This window comes from Salvelinus fontinalis, chromosome 17, assembly GCF_029448725.1.
Source record: "Salvelinus fontinalis isolate EN_2023a chromosome 17, ASM2944872v1, whole genome shotgun sequence".
NCBI lineage: Eukaryota > Metazoa > Chordata > Actinopteri > Salmoniformes > Salmonidae > Salvelinus > Salvelinus fontinalis.
The window spans coordinates 39,140,183-39,159,577 of NC_074681.1; the positions used below are offsets into that span (position 1 = coordinate 39,140,183).

At 42.2% G+C, this 19,395-nt stretch overlaps 1 protein-coding gene across 1 annotated transcript in view; it reads left to right on the top strand.

Moving 5' to 3' along the window:
- Nucleotides 1-19,395, top strand: part of LOC129814336 (lysine-specific demethylase 4A-like) — a 33,773-nt gene that overhangs the window by 12,041 nt on the left and 2,337 nt on the right. Inside the window, exons 11-21 of the mRNA XM_055867410.1 lie at nucleotides 143-807; nucleotides 1,204-1,492; nucleotides 3,854-4,032; nucleotides 4,314-4,533; nucleotides 5,549-5,625; nucleotides 7,301-7,356; nucleotides 10,062-10,170; nucleotides 11,261-11,449; nucleotides 14,703-14,873; nucleotides 17,318-17,437; nucleotides 17,923-18,015. Of these exons, the coding sequence (XP_055723385.1) occupies nucleotides 143-807; nucleotides 1,204-1,492; nucleotides 3,854-4,032; nucleotides 4,314-4,533; nucleotides 5,549-5,625; nucleotides 7,301-7,356; nucleotides 10,062-10,170; nucleotides 11,261-11,449; nucleotides 14,703-14,873; nucleotides 17,318-17,437; nucleotides 17,923-18,015 (2,168 nt within the window). The remainder of the gene's footprint in view (nucleotides 1-142; nucleotides 808-1,203; nucleotides 1,493-3,853; nucleotides 4,033-4,313; nucleotides 4,534-5,548; nucleotides 5,626-7,300; nucleotides 7,357-10,061; nucleotides 10,171-11,260; nucleotides 11,450-14,702; nucleotides 14,874-17,317; nucleotides 17,438-17,922; nucleotides 18,016-19,395) is intronic.

The following is a 19,395-nucleotide window of genomic DNA, read 5'->3' on the forward strand; positions in this document are numbered from 1 at the left end:
TTTTTGTTTGGTATAAATTTTTTAAAGTGAAAAATCAGATTATTGTAGTTAATAGATCGGCATCACTGATCCTCAATGGGACTCTGATACTTGGAAATGCTATCTCCATTGCTTCTCCTTATACACATGTTTTGTATTTCAGTCACCTTGAGGGACCTCCCTAATGTAAAGACAGACCCAATGCAGGGCAACAGCAGCAGAAGCACTACTCCGCAAAAAGTCACCATCCCCTCCACCAGCAATCATGCGGTGGCCATTTTGGCTCAACCCCAGTCGCACAGAAACGGGCACCTTCCAGTAGTGGCTCCTCCAGCCAGGACTGGCCCCTCCACCCAGTCAATCAGAAAGCTAGGGGTGGCCAGCTTGCTCTTTCATAAGACCCAGAGCCCTAAGGAGGCCCTGCAGGTCCACAGCTACGCCCGTGAGAACCAGCAGCAGATTCACCACACCCACCTCCATGTGCACAGTTACGCCAGGGAACACCTGCCACGGCACCTCCAACCCCACCTCCAACTCAAGGCCAAGCCCCAGGCCCAAGTCAAGGCCGAGCAGCATGAGTCCCACGTCCCATCTACCAAAGGAGAGCAGAACCAGGCCGACGCACAGATTCCCTGTAAGGGAGAACCGGTTGAAACCAAAGCCCAGACCCAAGGCCTCGGTAAGTGGCGGCAGCATCCTGGCGAGGCCCAGGCTTGGGAGGAGAGGTCCGAAGCCAGGTCCCCTAGCAATCCAGTGCCTGTCCAGACCCAAGCACACACCAAGGCAGCCAAGAGGGTCGAGGCGGAGGTCCGAAGGGACAGGCGGAAGGTTTGTTTGCCCTCTTTCATTGCGTTATCTTTTTTGAAGTTATTACTGTTTGGTTATAAGTTAGTGTAGTTTGTGATGATAGTTGAGAGTGATATTAAGAGGTGAATATGTTAAAAATGAAAATGTGACATGGATGTTTCCACACTTTCCATACAGCAGAAAATTACATTTACATTTACATTTAAGTCATTTAGCAGACGCTCTTATCCAGAGCGACTTACAAGTACATACATTCATACTTTTTTGTACTGGCCCCCCGTGGGAATCGAACCCACAACCCTGGCGTTGCAAGCGCCATGCTCTACCAACTGAGCTACACGGGACTAAATGTAATTAGATGTGGATCGACACGAGCCAGCTGATGGCTACTCATCCTCTTCCCCTCTCTTTCCACAGCAATGTCTTTCCCCTGTGCAGGCGGAGGTAACTTTAATGAAGCAGACAAACGTACGTCCAAGTAAGCCGACGATCTTACGTCCAAGTAAGCTGACAAACTTAAGTCCAAGTAAGCAGACGGATTCAAGTTCAAGTAAGCAGACGGATTCAAGTTCAAGTAAGGAGACTGATTCCAGTCAGAGTAAGCAGACGGAATGCAAGGGCATGAAGAGCAAACCGCATCCTCTCCTCCGCAAGCTGTCCAAACAGCACCCACTACTCAGGCCCAGGGAAAGCTCCAGTGATGACGGTGAGTACCTGGATGTATTGCCGTCATGGACTTTTACAACAAGCAACCATTTGCAGGGCTCGATATTAACTCGGGGACAAGTAAACAAAATTGGCGGACAAGTTTAAAAAAAATGCACACATCACAATATCAGACAATTACTCCGATCAGAATTGGATAAGTGAGGCCAACATTTAAATAATATTTACATCTATTATTCATGTACATAAATACAAAAGCCTACATGTCAAAGTGTAGGTGATGCATATTGGCTACAGCCTTATGTCGAAACCGATGCTGACACGAGGTGCCAGAAAATGTAGCCAAACTTTATTGAGACTTTTAATTACAGAAATATAGGCTAAACGTCAGTCATGTTTGACAAATATAATGAAGGATACTTAACATTATCCACAGGCTTGATTCTGTTGACATGGTGTTTTCGGAAAGTATTCAGACCTATTAACTTTTTCCACATTTTGTTACGTTACAGCCTTATTCTAAAATGTATTAAATAGTTTCCCCCCTTATTAATCTACACACAATACCCCATAATGACAAAGCAAAAAACAGGTTTTTAGAAATAGGCTGAGTAACCAAAACTACAGGAGTAGCCTCTGTATAACATAGACCTTAAAGGGGCACTATACCACTTTAACCTCACATTCATTATACAGTAGACGTTGGAAGTTTACATACACCATAGCCAAATACATTTAAACTCAGTTTTCCACAAATCCTAGTAAAAATTCCCTGTCTTCGGTCAGTTAGGATCACCACTTCATTTAAAAAATGTGAAATGTCAGAATTATAGTAGAGAATGATTTATTTCATCACATTCCCAGTGGATCAGAAGTTTACATACACTCAATTAGTATTTTGTAGCATTGCCTTTAAACTGTTTCACTTGTGTCAAATGTTTTGGGTAGCCTTCCACAAGCTTGCCACAATAAGTTGGGTGAATTTTGGCACATTCCTCCTGACAGAGCTGGTGTAACTGAGTCAGGTTTGTAGGACCTCCTTGCTCGCACATGCTTTTTCAGTTCTGCCCACACATTTTCTATAGGATTGAGTTCAGGGCTTTGTGATGGCCACTCCAATACCTTGACTTTGTTGTCCTTAAGCCATTTGTTCAACAACTTTGGAAGTATGCTTGGGGTCATTGTCCATTTGGAAGACCCATTTGCGACCAAGCTTTAACTTCCTGACTGATGTCTTGAGATGATGCTTCAATATATCCACTTAATTTTCCTGCCTCATGACGACATCTATTTTGTAAAGTGCACCAGTCCCTCCTGCAGCAAAGCACCCCCACAACATGATGATGCCACCCGCGTGCTTCACGGTTGGGATGGTGTTTTTCGGCTTGCAAGCCTCCCCCTTTTTCCTCCAAACATAACGATGGTCATTATGGCCAAACAGTTCTATTTTTGTTACGTCAGGCTAGAGGACATTTCTCCAAAATTTACGATCTTTGTCCCCATGTGCAGTTGCAAACCGTAGTCTGGCTTTTTTATGGCAGTTTTGGAGCATTGGCTTCTTCCTTGCTGAGCTGCCTTTCAGGTTATGTCGATATAGGACTCGTTTTACTGTGGATATAGATACTTTTGTACCTATTTCCTGCAGCATCTTCACAAGGTCTTTTGCTGTTATTCTGTGATTGATTTGCACTTTTCTCACCAAAGTACGTTCATCTCTAGGAGACAGAACTTTGCGGTATGACGGCTGCGTGAGCGATATGACGGCTGCGTGGTCCCATGGTGTTTATACTTGCGTACTATTGTTTGTACAGATGAACGTGGTACCTTTTTAGGCGTTTGAAAATTGCTCCCAAGGATGAACCAGACTTGTGGAGGTCTACAATTTATTTTTTCTGAGGTCTTTGCTGATTTCTTTTGATTTTCCCATGATGTCAAGCAAAGAGGCACTGTTTGAAGGTAGGCCTTGAAATACATCCACAGGTACACCTCCAATTGACTCAAATGATATAAATTAGCCTAACTTCTAAAACCATTACAACAATTACAGTCAACTTAGTGTATGTAAACTTCCGACCCACTGGAATTGTGATACAGTGAATTATAAGTAAAATAATCTGTCTGTAAACAATTGTTGAAAAAATTACTTGTCATGCACAGAATGGTTACAGAACATTTTTTCCATATGACTTGAGCTTTTGGGCAAGTAAAAAATCTGTTCTACTTGTCGGAAGGATAAGTGGCAAAAAAAAACGAATCTCAAGCCCTGATTTCAACGCAAGTTCTGTACATATTCAGAGTGTTCGGAACAGAGCCCTGCTCTTTGTGTCTCCTTTCACTTAACCTCCCTCGTTCATCTTTCTCACTCTGTTTCTTTCTCTCTCCTTATTATTCTCTCCTACAGATGAGCTGTATGTGAATATGGAGGATGAACCAGAGGAGACGGAGGAGTGGGCCAAGCCCCTGGCCCAGCTGTGGCAGAGTAGACCCTACAACCCCCAGGCGGAGAGGGAATACAACAAACTCATGGGCCTGCAGGCCCCCTACTGCTCCATCTGCCTGCTTTTCCACACATATGACCAGGTAAGAACTCCATTGTCTTGCTCGAACTACAGTTCAGCTGTTGTAAGAACTCCGTTGTCTTGCTCGAACTACAGTTCAGCTGTTGTTCATAGGCACCCAAACAATGTTTTTATTTGACTGATAACGCAAAACATAATAATGAGGTCCAAAAAAATGTTGTTTTTTACCATTTTGATTTCCTGAAACCATTCAGCTAACAAGTCCCGGTCAGCGTAATAACAATCATATAAATGACTATTTAACCCTACTAATACGGGTCCCTTTTCCATCCTCTCCGACAGTCGGAGTCTAGCGGCAACCCCAGCTACACTCTAAAAGGCCGGCGAGGGGGCAGACAGAGGTCCAAGCCCCTGATCCCGGAGATGTGTTTCAGCACCACCAATGACAAAACCAACAACAGCAGCGACAGCGGCGTGGGCCAACTTTCCACCCCTCACCTGGAGGAGGACGGTACCAGCCTCCTGGTCAGCTGCTCCCAGTGCTTTGTCCGCGTTCACGCCAGTGAGTAATCCAGCTTCATTCACCATCACCATGTTTTACAGCCTGATAGATTGAGCATTTATTTCATTTGTAATTGATTGTAGTGTTGTAGGCTACGCTTTCAATGAATTCTAGTTCATTTACACCAGGTTCTTAGACAGCACGTTTTCCATTGATAACGAATGTTTTGCTCTTGCTGAATCCCAGTTAATTCATGCCAGCAGTCCGTTTAACACTACTGTTTAGTATGGGATGCCGTTTGGGTCTTTGCGTGTCAAAAAGGATAAATGTCAAGTGACATTTTTACGTCAAATAACAACGTTCTATTATACAAGGTCGTGTGGGCTGAATTTGCACGTGCAAGCCAGTTTTTATACATTTGGGGTATTTTAGATGACACCTAGCAAGAGAACTATAGCTACTGAAAACAGAATGTCGTTCCGCTATGTATTTGGGGGAAAACATTGTTTGCATCCATCAGCTAGCTAGCTTTTTTTTATGACAGCTGTCCCAGAGCTTGGGGAGGTTTGTCTGCGCTCGTGCGGCAGCGACAGGTGCGCTAGACACAACTTTACCGGCGTCATAGCTTACATATCGGTGAATTGCTGTGACATATGAAATACGAGTGATAGTGTAATCAATGTGTAATAACTACGTAAAAAAATGAATGTGACTACTTTAAAGTATGTGACGTTCAGTTGTATTCAGGTCCTGATTGGTCAACAAGCTTATTTGACGCGTCAAATATCTTTTTTGCCATGCTAAGATCCAAACGGCAAGCCATAGTTTAGAGGCCAGTGCACGTGTTCAATATGTTTGATGTAATCAATGATATGCCCTCAGGGAAAATCCAGTTAATTCCAGAGTTCAGAATTTACAATTACTAACAAGCATTCCAAAATCTACAGAAATAATAAACGATTAAACAATAATTTGCACTTTCGTCAATGGATTTACCATACTAATAAATGATGTGACAAGCCACCTCTTTTTAAATCGGAAAGTGGCCTCTAAATGTTTTTCCTGTCCCCCACAGGTTGCTATGGAGTTTCTGCAGACCAAGTGTCAGATGAGTGGATGTGTGCCCGCTGTGAGGCCAACGCTTTAACTGAGGTCAGTAGTACTGCAATCAAGTACAGCTGAAGCCGTATCACTAGCCCCACTACACGATCTTAGCACCTACTTTATACGCTAGCTCCGTACAGTATGATGCAGGGCTGGCTCCCTTGCGAAGGAGACCTTGCTAAAGTATGTTTAAAATAAATGTTAAATAAATACTGACAATTAGGTTGGATAGGAGATATGTTGTCGCTAAGCTCATATACATGAAACTCCTTCATAGATTCTAAGAACTAGACCTAAGCTAATTGAAGAAAGCTGACAACAAAGTATAGCATCAAATCACATTTAACTGGATGTTAACTCTTGCTCATACACATGCGAATCATTCATAGGTTGAACATCTATGCCTTGGAAAAAGAGAGGATCTATGTTTACAAGTCACTCTACTCCCTGACTGTATTAAGAAAAGAGTGTTAGGTTGAATGTAATTTCACAAATTTCTGAATAAGGTTCTGATATTTGGCACGTCACTCAGTTTCACCCTGGGATTACATGTGAACAGGCGCCAGAGTTGAAATGCACAGCATAATAACAAACCGTTACATCATTCCTTGTTTTGGGTAGAGCATGCCAAATCGAATTTCAGGGTACTCCCCCGGAGTTGTATTACATAGTGTGGCAGCCAGTCCACAGGGTGGCGCAGAGCCCCATCTACATTCTTTGGGGAGAACCCTGGATTTAACCTCATTAAATTTGCTGACCCCATGTTGGATAGTTCAATTCCTATCCAATATGGGGTCTCGCACGCCAAGTCATGAATCTTAGTATGGGTGTGTGGTTCTTGATTATTGGACTATTTAGCGAAACGTATTTCTGCCTCAGAATAAAAGTACTTGTCAAGCTGTGAAATATGTCCATTTTGGATGAAGTCCCAACTTGTTATAACCAAGCTTACCCGCTAGAGGGCAGTGTTTTTACATTCTGGCTTTTGTCTCTGTGTACCCAATGCATTTAAGCAAAGCCAGGAGCAGAATCGCTGATCTTAGTCACATGAGTAATTAGTTGGAATGTAAGGTGATTTTATAGGTCAGTGATTTTTGCGCAGTCCTGGCTGCAAGTTAGGCAATCTCAAACCCGCACAAATGACAGAAGGTCTCACTTATGTTCAAGTACTTGTCTCTGGCAACCCAAGAGTTAGCTTCCTGGGTCCATAAAAGTCACCCATTACAAGATAGTCTCTGCCAGGCAGCACAGCAAGGACTTTAAATAGCAGTACTCTGGCCAGCTTTGTTTGCAAAAGGATATTGCCATAGAGAACGTGGAGAAATTATTTTTATTTTTTTATTTTTAATAAAGAGTACATTCTTGTAATGACTTGAAGGAATTTAAGTCAGTAAGTAACTGGCTGGCACCACGTTGCATGAAATGGGGATGTTTTAATGAATCCCAAATAAACACAAGTGATATTTTTATTTATTTAACTAGGCAAGTCAGTTAAGAACAAATTATTATTTACAATGAAGGCCTACCCCGGCAAACACTAACCCGGACGACGCTGGGCAAATTGTGCCACCCTATTATCAGGCAAATTACTATGTAATAAAAATTTTACTATGACATTTTTCTATGTACTGTAAATACTAAGCAAAGGGCTATAAAATCATGTATAACCAAAATGTGATGTTTAACACTAGGTCAGTCATCTGTGTGTCTTTCTCTCCCTCAGGACTGCTGCCTGTGTTCACTGCGAGGGGGAGCTCTACAGAGAGCCAACAACGACAAGTGAGTAGTGCAGCGATTTGAGGAGCTACCCATTTAATGGAAGGCATCCAGGCTAAATGCATGTAGTTAAACACAACGCTACAACCACTCTAGTCTGCAGCCAGTGGTCTCACTTTACTCTACCCGCTGCAGCTAGGACACTTCAGTAAAGGTAAAAGGCAGGGAATGCCTGCAGACCAAGCTAGCTTTCACCTCTGTCTAGTCAAGTGTCTGGTCAATTAGTCTAAAGAAGGTCAGTTTTATTGCTTCTTTAATCAGTACAACAGTTTGCAAAATGGTTTTCTAATGATCGATTAGCCTTTTCAAACGATAAACTTGGATTAGCTAACACAACGTGCCATTGGAACACAGGAGTGATGGTTGCTGATAATGGGCATAAAAACTCATCCGTTTCCAGCTACAATAGTAATTTACAACATTAACGATGTGTACACTGTATTTCTGATCAATTTTATGTTATTTTAATGGACAACAAATGTGCTTTTCTTTCAAAAACAATGAAATTTCTAAGTGACCCCAAACCTTTGAACGGTAGTCTAGATAGAGTTATTAAAGTGAATATGCGTAGTTAATAACAGAGAGAAGCAGCAGTGTAAAAGGGGGGGCAATGCAAATAGTCTGGGTAGCCATTTGATTAGATGTTCAGGAGTCTTATGTCTTGGGGGTAGAAGCTGTTTAGATTTCTCTTGGACCTAGACTTGACGCTCCGGTACTGCTTGCCTTGTGGTAGCAAGCAGTGTATGACTAGGGTGGCTGGAGTCTTTGACAATTTTTAGGGCCTTCCTCTGACACCGCCTGGTATAGAGGTCCTGGATGGCAGCAAGCTTGGCCCCGGTGATGTACTGGGCTGTATGCACTACCCTCTGTAGTGTCTTGCGGTCGGAGGCCAAGCAGTTGCCTACCAGGCAGTGATGCAACCCGTCAGGATGTTCTCGATGGTGCAGCTGTAGAACCTTTTGAGGATCTGAGAACCCATTCAAAATCTTTTCAGTCTCCTGAGGGGGAATAGGTTTTGTCGTGCCCTCTTCACGACTGTATTGTTGTGCTTGGACCATGTTAGTTTGTTGGTGATGTGAATGCCAAGGCACTTGAAGCTCTCAATTTGCTCCACTACAGCCCCGTCGATGAGAATGGGGGCGTGCTCAGTTCTCCTTTTCCGGTAGTCCACAATCATCTCCTTTGTCTTGCTCACGTTGAGGTTGTTGTCCTGGCACCACACTGTCAGGTCTCTGACCTCCCTATAGGCTCTCTCGTCGTTGTCGGTGATCAGGCCTACCACTGTTGTGTCATCGGCCAACTTAATGATGGTGTTGGAGTTGTGCCTGGCTGTGCAGTCATGAGTGAACAGGGAGTACAGAAGGGGACTGAGCCCGCACCCTTGAGGGGCCCCCAGGTTGAGGATCAGTGTGGTGGATGTTGTTCCCTACCCTTACCACCTGGGGGCGGCCTGTCAGGAAGTCCAGGATCCATTTGCAGAGGGAGGTGTTTAGTCCCAGGGTCCTTAGCTTTGTGATGAGCTTTACGGGCACTATGGTGCTGAAAGCTGAGCTGTAGTCAATGAATAGCATTCTCACATAGGTGTTCCTTTTGTCCAGTTGGGAAGGGGCAATGTGGAGTGCAATAGAGATTGCATCATCTGTGGATCTGTTGGGGCAAATTGGAGTGGGTCTAGGGTTTCTGGGTCGGTTGTCATTTAGGCAGGTTACCTTAGTGTTCTTGGTCACAGGGACTATGGTGGTCTGCTTGAAACATGTTGGTATTACAGATTCAGACAGGGAGAGGTTGAAAATGTCAGTGAAGACACTTGCCAGTTGGTCAGCGCATGCTCGGAGTACACGTCCTGGTAATCCGTCTGGCCCTGCAGCCTTGTGAATGTTGACCTGTAAAAAGGTCTTACTCACATCGGCTGCGGAGAGCGTGATCAGACAGTCGTCCGGAACAGCTGATGCTCTCATTTCAGTGTTACTTGCATCGAAGCAAGCATAGAAGTAATTTAGCTCATCTGGTAGGCTCGTGTCACTGGGCAGTTCTTGGCTGTGCTTCCCTTTGTAGTCAGGAATAGTTTGCAAGCCCTGCCACATCCAACGAGTGTCAGAGCCGGTGTAATACGATTCGATCTTAATCCTGTATTAACGCTTTGCCTGTTTGATGGTTCGTCGGCGGGCATAGCGGGATTTCTTATAAGCTTCTGGGTTAGAGTCCCACTCCTTGAAAGCGGCAGCTCTACCCTTTATCTCAGTGCGGATGTTTCCTGTAATCCATGGCTTCTGGTTGGGGTATGTACGTACAGTCAATGTGGGGACGACGTCATTAATGCACTTATTGATAAAGCCAGTGACTGATGTAGTGTACTCCTCAATGCCATCGGAAGAATCCTGGAATATATTCCAGTCTGTGCTAGCAAAACAGTCCTGTAGCTTAGCATTAGCATGAGGGAGATGTCCTATATCTTGTAGCATTACAAGATCTAATATGAATTTTTTTTGTTGTCTAGGCTACATGTGACGCAAACGTTTTTGTATTTATACAAATTAATATGTTTAATGTAGCCGAGCCATACTGATAGTTATTAATAACGTTTCTACGTTGTCGTTTCCTTGAATGGTGGAATGAAGGCCCAGTAAAATTCCTCAGTGGATACTCTCCCCTGCTGTATCACACACATACTCTGTGTTTGATGTGCTCTCCTGTTTCCTGTGACACAGGTGGGTGCATGTGCTGTGTGCGCTTGCGGTCCTGGAGGCGCGCTTCGTGAACATCACCCACCGCAATCCCGTGGATCTCAGCTACATCCCTCTGGCCAGGTTCCAACTGGTGAGCTACCATTCCACCACAGCCACAGTCAAGACCACAACAGGACCCAAACATGGTCAAGGTTACTTCTACTTGACAGATGTGTATCAACTTCCTGTCCTTTCGGTTTCGGTGTTGAGTCACTTGACACAGTTTTTTTCAGCTGTTGAGAGATACTGAATTCAAGTTCCCTATAGACTGTCTGTTGTGAGTTTAGGACTACTTGTTTTCCTTATTATGAGCGTAGTACACTCTGTTCTTTCTGTTTTTCCCCCCAAGTGTTCTTCATTAGCCCAGCACCTATGTTTTTAAGGATGTACATATGACCACAAACTCTTACATTTTTCATACTAAAATCATACTTCCGCCATGTTGGAAGGTCAGTCTCTTTTTCATGGCTTTCACTTCTCACACTTCTCACTTCTCTGGTCCTGACCCCTTCTGTATGGTTCCTTTGTTTGTCCATGTTAGTCTACAGTGCGTCCTCTCTCTCGCCTCCTTTTGAAAAAGGTCAACGGTAATCGTAGAGAGCCGGCGAGGAGAGGGAACTTGAATGAAAGTATGCTTGTATGAAATGGCTCTCCTTCTCCACTCGTGCATCAAGCAAATTGGATTTACAGGGGTGTTGCCCCAAATAAATGTGTAAAGTGCTAAAAACAAATTTAGTTGTGCAAGACATTTTTATTGATCAAATGTTTTTAAACATAGGATAAACATAAGTATCCTCTATGAAAGATGTCTATCAAGGCGGGGAGGACTCTCTTCCGTTTGCCTACTAACTAATTGACATCTCTGACCACTTATCACAGAGGACGGGCTTTTGTCCAGATGAGAAAAGGCAATTTTCTAACTGGACTGGGAAGGACAGAAAATGTGGCACCTGGGAGTTTGAAACAGTGAGAAAGAAGACATTGTAATTTTCTCAATGCCCATATCTCCTTCCACCTCCCCTCTGTCCCCCCCACTTTGTCCCATTCTCCCTCTGACCCTCCTCTCACTTCTCTCTTTCTACTCCTCCGACTGCTGTTCCTCTTCTCCTTTTCCAACTCCCGCTGCTCCTTCTCTCCCTCCCTCTCCTCCATCTCCCTCCTCCCTATCCCCCCACCCGCAGAAGTGTTTCTACTGTAAGCGGCGGGTGAAGAGGGACGTGGGCTGTTGTGTGCAGTGTTCCCATGGCCGCTGCACCACCGCCGTCCACCCCACCTGCGCCCAGGCTGCTGGCCAGCTCATGCAGCCTGACGACTGGCCCTTCATCGTCCACGTCACCTGCTACAGGCACAAGACACCCGTCCTGCCGGAGGTAGCTATTACAGGGGAGGGGTTCATGTAGTGCAAACATATGATACACTTTTGGGGCATTACATATTTCTAGAGGGTTATATAAGAGTTTTCTAACTCTTAAAAAATATATATCTCATATCACAGCAATTATTCCTACCTCTGCATATTGAGTTTGTTGCCATTTTCTATTGCCTCCACAATCAAGTGCCTTCAGAAAGTATTCCTACCCCTTGACTTTTTCCACATTTTGTTACAGCCTGAATTTAAAATTGATTAAATTGAGAATTTGTCAGATGTATACACAATACCCCATAATATCAGTGGAATTATTTATTTAGACATTTTTAGAGTCAATAAGTATTCAACCCCTTTGTTATTGCAAGCCTAAATAAGTTCAGGAGTCCAAATTTGCTTAACAAGTCACATAATAGGTTGGATGGACTACAGTTATCTGTAAGTACAGATTCAACCACAAAGGCCAGGGAGGTTTTCCAATGCACCTATTGGTTGATGGGTAAAAAATAAAGCATACATCGAATGTCCGTTTGAGCATGGTAAATGTATAAATTACACTTTGGATGGTGTATCAATACACCAGTTAGAGGAAGGAAACCTCTCAGGGATTTCACCACGAGGCCAATGTGACTTTCAAACAGTTAGTTTAATAGATGTGAAAGGAGAGAACTGAGGATGGGTTAACAACATTGTAGTTAATCCACAACACTAACCTAAATGACAGAGTGAAAAGAAGGAAGCCAGTACAGAATACAAATATTCCAAAACATGCAACTTGTTTACAGTAAGTTACTAAATCGTTATGTTAGGGGCAAATCCAATTACCACTTCATATTTTCAAGCATGATGGGGGCTGCATCATGTTATGGGTATGCTTGTCATTGGCAAGGACTGTTTTTGGGGCTGATAAAAATAAATTAATATAGCTAAGCAAAGGCAAAATCATAGAGGGAAAACCTGGTTCAGTCTGCTTTCCAACAGACACTGGCAGACAAATTCACTTTTCAGCAGGACAATAACCTAAAAGACAAGGCCAAATATACACTAGAGTTGCTTACCAAGACAACACTGAATTTTGGCTTAATTTAGCTTAAATCTATTGCAAGACTTGAAAATGGCTGTCTAGTAATGATCAGCAACCAACTTGACAGAGCTTGAGGAATTATAAAAAGAAAAATGTGCAAATATCCTGCTCTCCGGGTGTGGAAAACTCTTATTGAAGACATACCCAAAAAGACTCACAGTTGTAATCGATGCCAACAGTGATTCTAACATCTGTGACTCTAGGATGTGAATACGTATGTAAATTAGGTGTTTCTGTATTTCATTTTCAATAAATGTGAAAATATTTTGGAAAAACATGTTTTGACTTCGTCGTTATGGGGTATTGTGTGTGTGTGTAGATGGGTGGAGGGGAAAAAAATATTTTGAATTCAGGCTGTAACACTATAAAATGTGGAATAAGTCAAGGGGTATGAATACTTTCTGAAGACACTATGTTGTTTGCACAGCAGACAATACCTGCAGCTTAGTTTTCAGTTTGAAACTAGACGAAACACACTTCCCTAATGAAATGCCCATCTAAATGATGTGCAACAACAACAAACTCCAAACCAGAGACCATGTGACCATATAGAAACATGATGTCCTATCCCTTACAGTGAGACCTAGAATGCCTGCAAGCAGGTACAGCCACTTTGACATGATGAAGAAAGAATTCTCTGACTCTTGGAACCTGTGTGTTTACACGCTTATTATTTGTCAGACACCTTATGTGAAGTGTTGCGAGCATTGCATGAGTAAGTCCAAACAAGTTTCAGATACAATCGGTGGCATACCCACATCTGGTCTGCAGTTTTTTTATTTGTGTGTGTGGGTTAGCCTGTCATTCATTCTCAGCTCAGGTAGAGTTCTATGGTTTCTTTACAGTCGTATAGCCTAGGCCATCGGTTTAATCGTCTATGCTCAGTGCTGTAACACAACACTGTATTCAATTCAGTACAACTTTATTTATCCCCTCGGGCCATTACAAAAGGTAAGTCAGGTTACAAATATTTATAGAGTATACAGAAAACACTTTCAGAATCCCATACGTTATACAGATATCACAATGTGTGTGTGTGTTCTGTATAAAAAGCTGTATCTCCGGACGGTTTATGTTTCTTTTATACTAATACTCCTGTAATTGGCGACGGTTGGAGCGAAGATCAACGCTTCAGCTCTGCTGGTTGTCTCTGTGCCTTTTGCTGCTCTGATGTAGTCAGTCAGTGCAGCGGGCTGAACCCAATTCCCCCCCCCCCCCCCCCCCCCAAGGGGCTGAAGGCACTCTGGCTTTTGTCGAAGCTCAGCCTCAGTGCTTTATTTCGCTAATCGGGCAAGATTTGGTTGTTGTAAAATAAGACATGAGTGCGGACACAGGACTGATGTTCAATGAAATGCAAATCAATGTTCTCTGAATGTTTTTTTCTTAACTGACGGCTCATGCATTTGAATACCTTTTGTTGAGTTAACTTAAAAAGATGTCTAACATGAAGAGAGAATTTCACCGCTACTGAAATTACTTTTACCTTCACATTTATTTATTCTTACATTTACATTTTAGTCATTTAGTAGACGCTCTTATCCAGAGCGACTTACAGTAGAGTGTATACATTTTATTACATTTTACATACTGAGACAAGGCCAAGTGTCTTAATCTTTAAGTGGAATAAACTATTTTCTTTATGGTGCTATGTTGAATGGTGTGATAATTGTAAATATTTGTTTTTAATCTCTTCGCTCAATATGGCAGCAAGATTTTTTTCTAAACAGTTAACCGGCTTATGCATTTTCTAGTTTTCAATATTTTAGCTGAGTTAACTTTAAAAGCAGAGCCATATATTTTGAAATTATATAATTTAAATATACAGCTCTGTTTTAAAAGTAGAAAACAGTTAAACAATAACAAAGCAGAGGCTTTTACGAGGCCACCTTCAGATGTATTTATGCTTGCCAGATGGCATATTCATTTTTTGGAAATATACAACGTGTCTTATCTTTATGGTCATCTGTTTATGGTGCTAGGGAAAGGGTGTGTGTGTGTGTCTTCCGCGTTTAACCAAATCCGTCTGAATCAGAAAGCTGCGGGGGGGGGCTGCCTTAATCCACATCTATGTCATCGGTGCCGGGGAGCAGTTTTTGTTGGGGGCTAATGGCCTTGCTATTTGGAGTGGGGTGTGTGATTTTATTTTTATTTTTATTGTCCTCTTACCTCCTAGCGCAATAAGGCGGCCATGCGAGAGCTAGAGGTGGGCCAGAATGTTATTTGTAAGCACAAAAATGGCCGCTACTACCAGTGTGAGGTGCTGGAGCTGACCATCGCCACCTTCTACGAGGTCGTCTTCGACGACGGCTCCTACAGCGACAACCTCTTCCCAGAGGACATTGAGGTGAGGAAGCATCACCTGTATCGTTGGTTGCTGGCATCATAAAATGCTATCTGGAGTAGAGGTCGACCGATTATGATTTTTCAACACCGATACCGATTATTGGAGGGCCTAAAAAAAAGCCGATACCAAATTATTATTTTTTTTTTTTTAAGATTTATTTGTAATAATGACAATTACAACAATACTGAATGAACACTTATTTTAACTTAATATAATACATCAATAAAATCAATTTAGCCTCAAATAAATAATGAAACATGTTCAATTTGGTTTAAATAATGCAAAAACAAAGTTTTGGAGAAGAAAGTAAAAGTGCAATATGTGCTATTTAAGAAAGCTAACGTTTAAATTCCTTGCTCAACATGAGAACATATGAAAGCTGGTTGTTCCTTTTAGCATGAGTCTTCAATATTCCCTGGTAAGAAGTTTTAGGTTGTAGTTATTGGAATTATAGGACTATTTATCTCTATACGATTTGTATTTCATATACCTTTGACTATTAGATGTTCTTATAGGCACTTTAGTATTGCCAGTGTAACAGTATAGCTTCCATCCCTCTCCTCGCCGCTACCTGGGCTCGAACCAGTAACACATCGACAACAGCCACCCTCGAAGCAGCGTTACCCATGCAGAGCAAGGAGAACAACTACTCCCAAGTCTCAGAGCTAGTGACGTTTGAAACGCTATTAGCACGCACCCCGCTAACTAGCTAGCCATTTCACATCAGTTACACCAGCCTAATCTCGGGAGTTGATGGGCTTGAATTCATAAACAGCAGAGATGCTGGCAAAACGCACAAAAGTGCTGTTTGAATGAATGCTTACGAGCATGCTGGTGCCCACCATCGCTCAGTCAGACTGCTCTATCAAATCATAGACTTAATTATAACATAACACAGAACTACGAGCCTTATGTCATTAATATGGTCGAATTCGGAAATTATCATCTTAAACAAAACATTTATTCTTTCAGTGAAATACGGAATCGTTCCGTATTTTATCTAACGGGTTGCATCCATCAGTCTAAATATTCCTGTTACATTGCACAACCTTCAATGTTATGTCATAATTACGTTAAATTCTGGCAAATTTAGTTCGCAATGAGCCAGGCGGCCCAAACTGTTGCATATACCCTGACTCTGCATACAATTTCACCTGGTTAATATTGCCTGCTAACCTGGATTTCTTTTAGCTAAATATGCAGGTTTAAAAATATATACGTCTGTGTATTGATTTTAAGAAAGGCATTGATGTTTATGGTTAGGTACACGTTGGAGCAACGACAGTCATTTTTCGCGAATGCGCACCACATCGATTATATGCAACGCAGGACACGCTAGATAAACTAGTAATATCATCAACCATGTGTAGTTAACTAGTGATTATGATTGATTGATAGTTTTTTATAAGATAAGTATAATGCTAGCTAGCAACTTACCTTGGCTTCTTACTGCATTCGCGTAACAGGCGGGGTCCTCGTGAGGCAGGTGGTTAGAGCGTTGGACTAGTTAACTGTAAGGTTGCAAGATTGAATCCCTGAGCTGCCAAGGTAAAAATCTGTCGTTCTGCCCCTGAACAAGCCAGTTAACCCACCGTTCCTAGACCGTCATTGAAAATAAGAATGTGTTCTTAACTGACTTGCCTAGTTAAATAAAGGTGTAAAAAAAACTGCAAAATCGGCGTCCAAAATTACTGATTTCCGATTGTTATGAAAACTTTAAATCGGCCTAATTAATCGGACATTCCGATTAATCGGTCGACGTCTAATCTGGAGGTGTTGACAAAGAGCAAAAGACAAATTTTTCGTTGTTCGCTGTAACAAATGGACTGTAAAGTTTTTTATTGAATAAAAAAATATATATATATATATATATATATATATATATATATATATATATATATATGCTCAACAAGCTGCAGTCGCCATGGCAACAAATGTGACACAGTTTCTACTGTAACTCTACCTTTCTCAATGTCATTGTATTACAATGAGGAGCCCTAATGCAGCAGTGCCAATAGATCAATCTGTTTTTATCAGTGCAAGCTGTGGGCTACTGTGGTATGGCAAAAACTGGTAGTATTAATCATAGAAATTCACCAATCCTAAAAAGTGGAAACAAATCAATCCATTTGGGCTGTTGGCTATATTGACATGCTTTAATGGTCCAGATAGGTATACTACAAAGCAGGATCATTGAGTTAGCCAGCTATCTTGCTTAAATGTTTTTGAAATATCATTTTTGAAATGGGCATGGTCTCATTGACTCAACAACTAAAACTCGTATCTATGTTTAGCTTTTCTTAACAAACCAGAAAATCAATAGTTATTTGGTTGTTCAGCAAAGTTAGCTAGCTGACTCATTGATCCTGCTTTTTAGTGTTACCCCTCTGGTGTATTTAACCAAATGACCTATATGATGAGCCTGTCTTATGGTTTGGTTTCAGAATCGGGACTGCGTGAAGCTGGGCCCGCCAACAGTGGGCGACGTAGTGCAGGTGCGCTGGACCGACAACCTGCTTTACGGGGCCAAGTTTGTCGCATCGCACTCCATCCCTATGTACCAGGTAATAGGGACCACATTAACTTGCCTCGCCTCAACAATGTTCATCAGATTTACAGGGTTTAAGGTTTTACAGGGAAAGCATGGGTTGTAATAAGGGTAGCAAGTATAGGTGTTCTAATAACACATCGAACACAGATGTGGTCCACAGTTTCAAGCTCTATAGCACGGCTCTCCAACCCTGTTGCTGTAGAGTTACGGTCCTGTAGGTTTTCACTCCAGCCCTAATCTAGCGCACCTGATTCTAATAATTGGCTGGTTGTTAAGCTGAATCAGGTTCGTTACAACTGGGGTTGGAGGGAAAACCTCAAGGAGGGTAGCTCTCCAGAAGCAGGGTTGTTTTCTTCTTTAATTTAAACATTTTGTTTATTCTTGCTACTCTTTTCACATACGAATTCACATATTTTACATGCACTTCATACAGAACACATGCATTAAAAAGAATGAAATTGTTGTGCGACGTCATCATTGTTTTGTGTGCTGACTCAGATGGAGTTTGAGGACGGGTCGTCGCTGTCTGCCAAGAGGGAAGAAGTCTACAGTCTAGACGAGGAGCTGCCCAAACGAGTCAAGTCCCGACTGGTGAGACGCGCCTCTCCCAATGTTCCTTTATACGAACTGATTTATATCAGATTAGGTCATATGAAATGAGATCACAAATCATCAATTTATCAAAGGAATATTGGATCCGGTCCATGTTTATAATACCCATCTACAGTACCAGTCAAAAGTTTGGACACACCTACTCATTCAAGGGTTTTTCTTTCTTTTTACTATTTTCTACATTGTAGAATAATAGAAGACATCCAAACTATGAAATAACACATATGGCATCATGTAGTAACCAAAAAAGTGCTAAACAAATCAAAATATTTACTTTAGATTCTTCAAAGTAGCCACCCTTTGCCTTGATGACAGCTTTGCACACTCTTGGTATTCTCTCAACCAGCTTCATGAGGAATGCTTTTCCAACAGTCTTAAAGGAGTTCCCAAATATGCTGAGCACTTGTTGGCTGCTTTTCCTTCACTCTGCGGTCCAACTCATCCCAAATAATTTCAATTGGGTTGAGGTCGGGTGATTGTGGAGGCCAGGTCATCTGATGCAGCACTCATCACTATCCTTGGTCAAATAGCTCTTACACAACCTGGAGGTGTGTTGGGTCATTGTCCTGTTGAAAAACAAATGATAGTCACACTTAAGCGCAAACCAGATGGGATGGCGTATCACTGCAGAATGCTGTGGTAGCCATGATGGTTAAGTGTGCCTTGAATTCTAAACAAATCAGACTGTGTCACCAGCAAAGAACCATCACACCTCCTCCATGCTTCACGGTGGGAACTCCACATGCAGAGATCATCCGTTCACCTACTCTGCGTCTCACAAAGACCAAAAACCTCAATTTTGGACTCATCATACAAAAGGACAGATTTCCATCTGTCTAAAGTCCATTGCTCATGTTTCTTGGCCCAAGCAAGTCTCTTCTTATTATTGTTGTCCTTTAGGCGTGGTTTCTTTGCAGCAATTCGGCCATGAAGGCCTGATTCACTCAGTCTCCTCGGAACAGTTTATGTTGATGTGTCTGTTGCTTGAACTCTGAACCATTTATTTGGGCTGCAATTTCTGAGGCTGGTAACTCTTATGAACTTATCCTTTGCAGCAGAGGTAACTCTGGTCTTCCTTTCCTGTGGCGGTACTCATGAGAGCCAGTTTCATCATAGTGCTTGATGGTTTTGCGACTGCACTTGAAGAAACTTTTTAAAAGTTATTGAAATTTTCCGTATTGACTGACCATGTCTTAAAGTAATGATGGACTTATTTGAGCTGTTCTTGCCATAATATGGACTTGGTCTTTTACCAAATAAGGATATCTTCTGTATACCATCCCTACCATGTCACAACACAACTGATTGGCTCAAACACATTAAGAAGGAAATAATCTGTGGAATTTAACTTTTTAACGA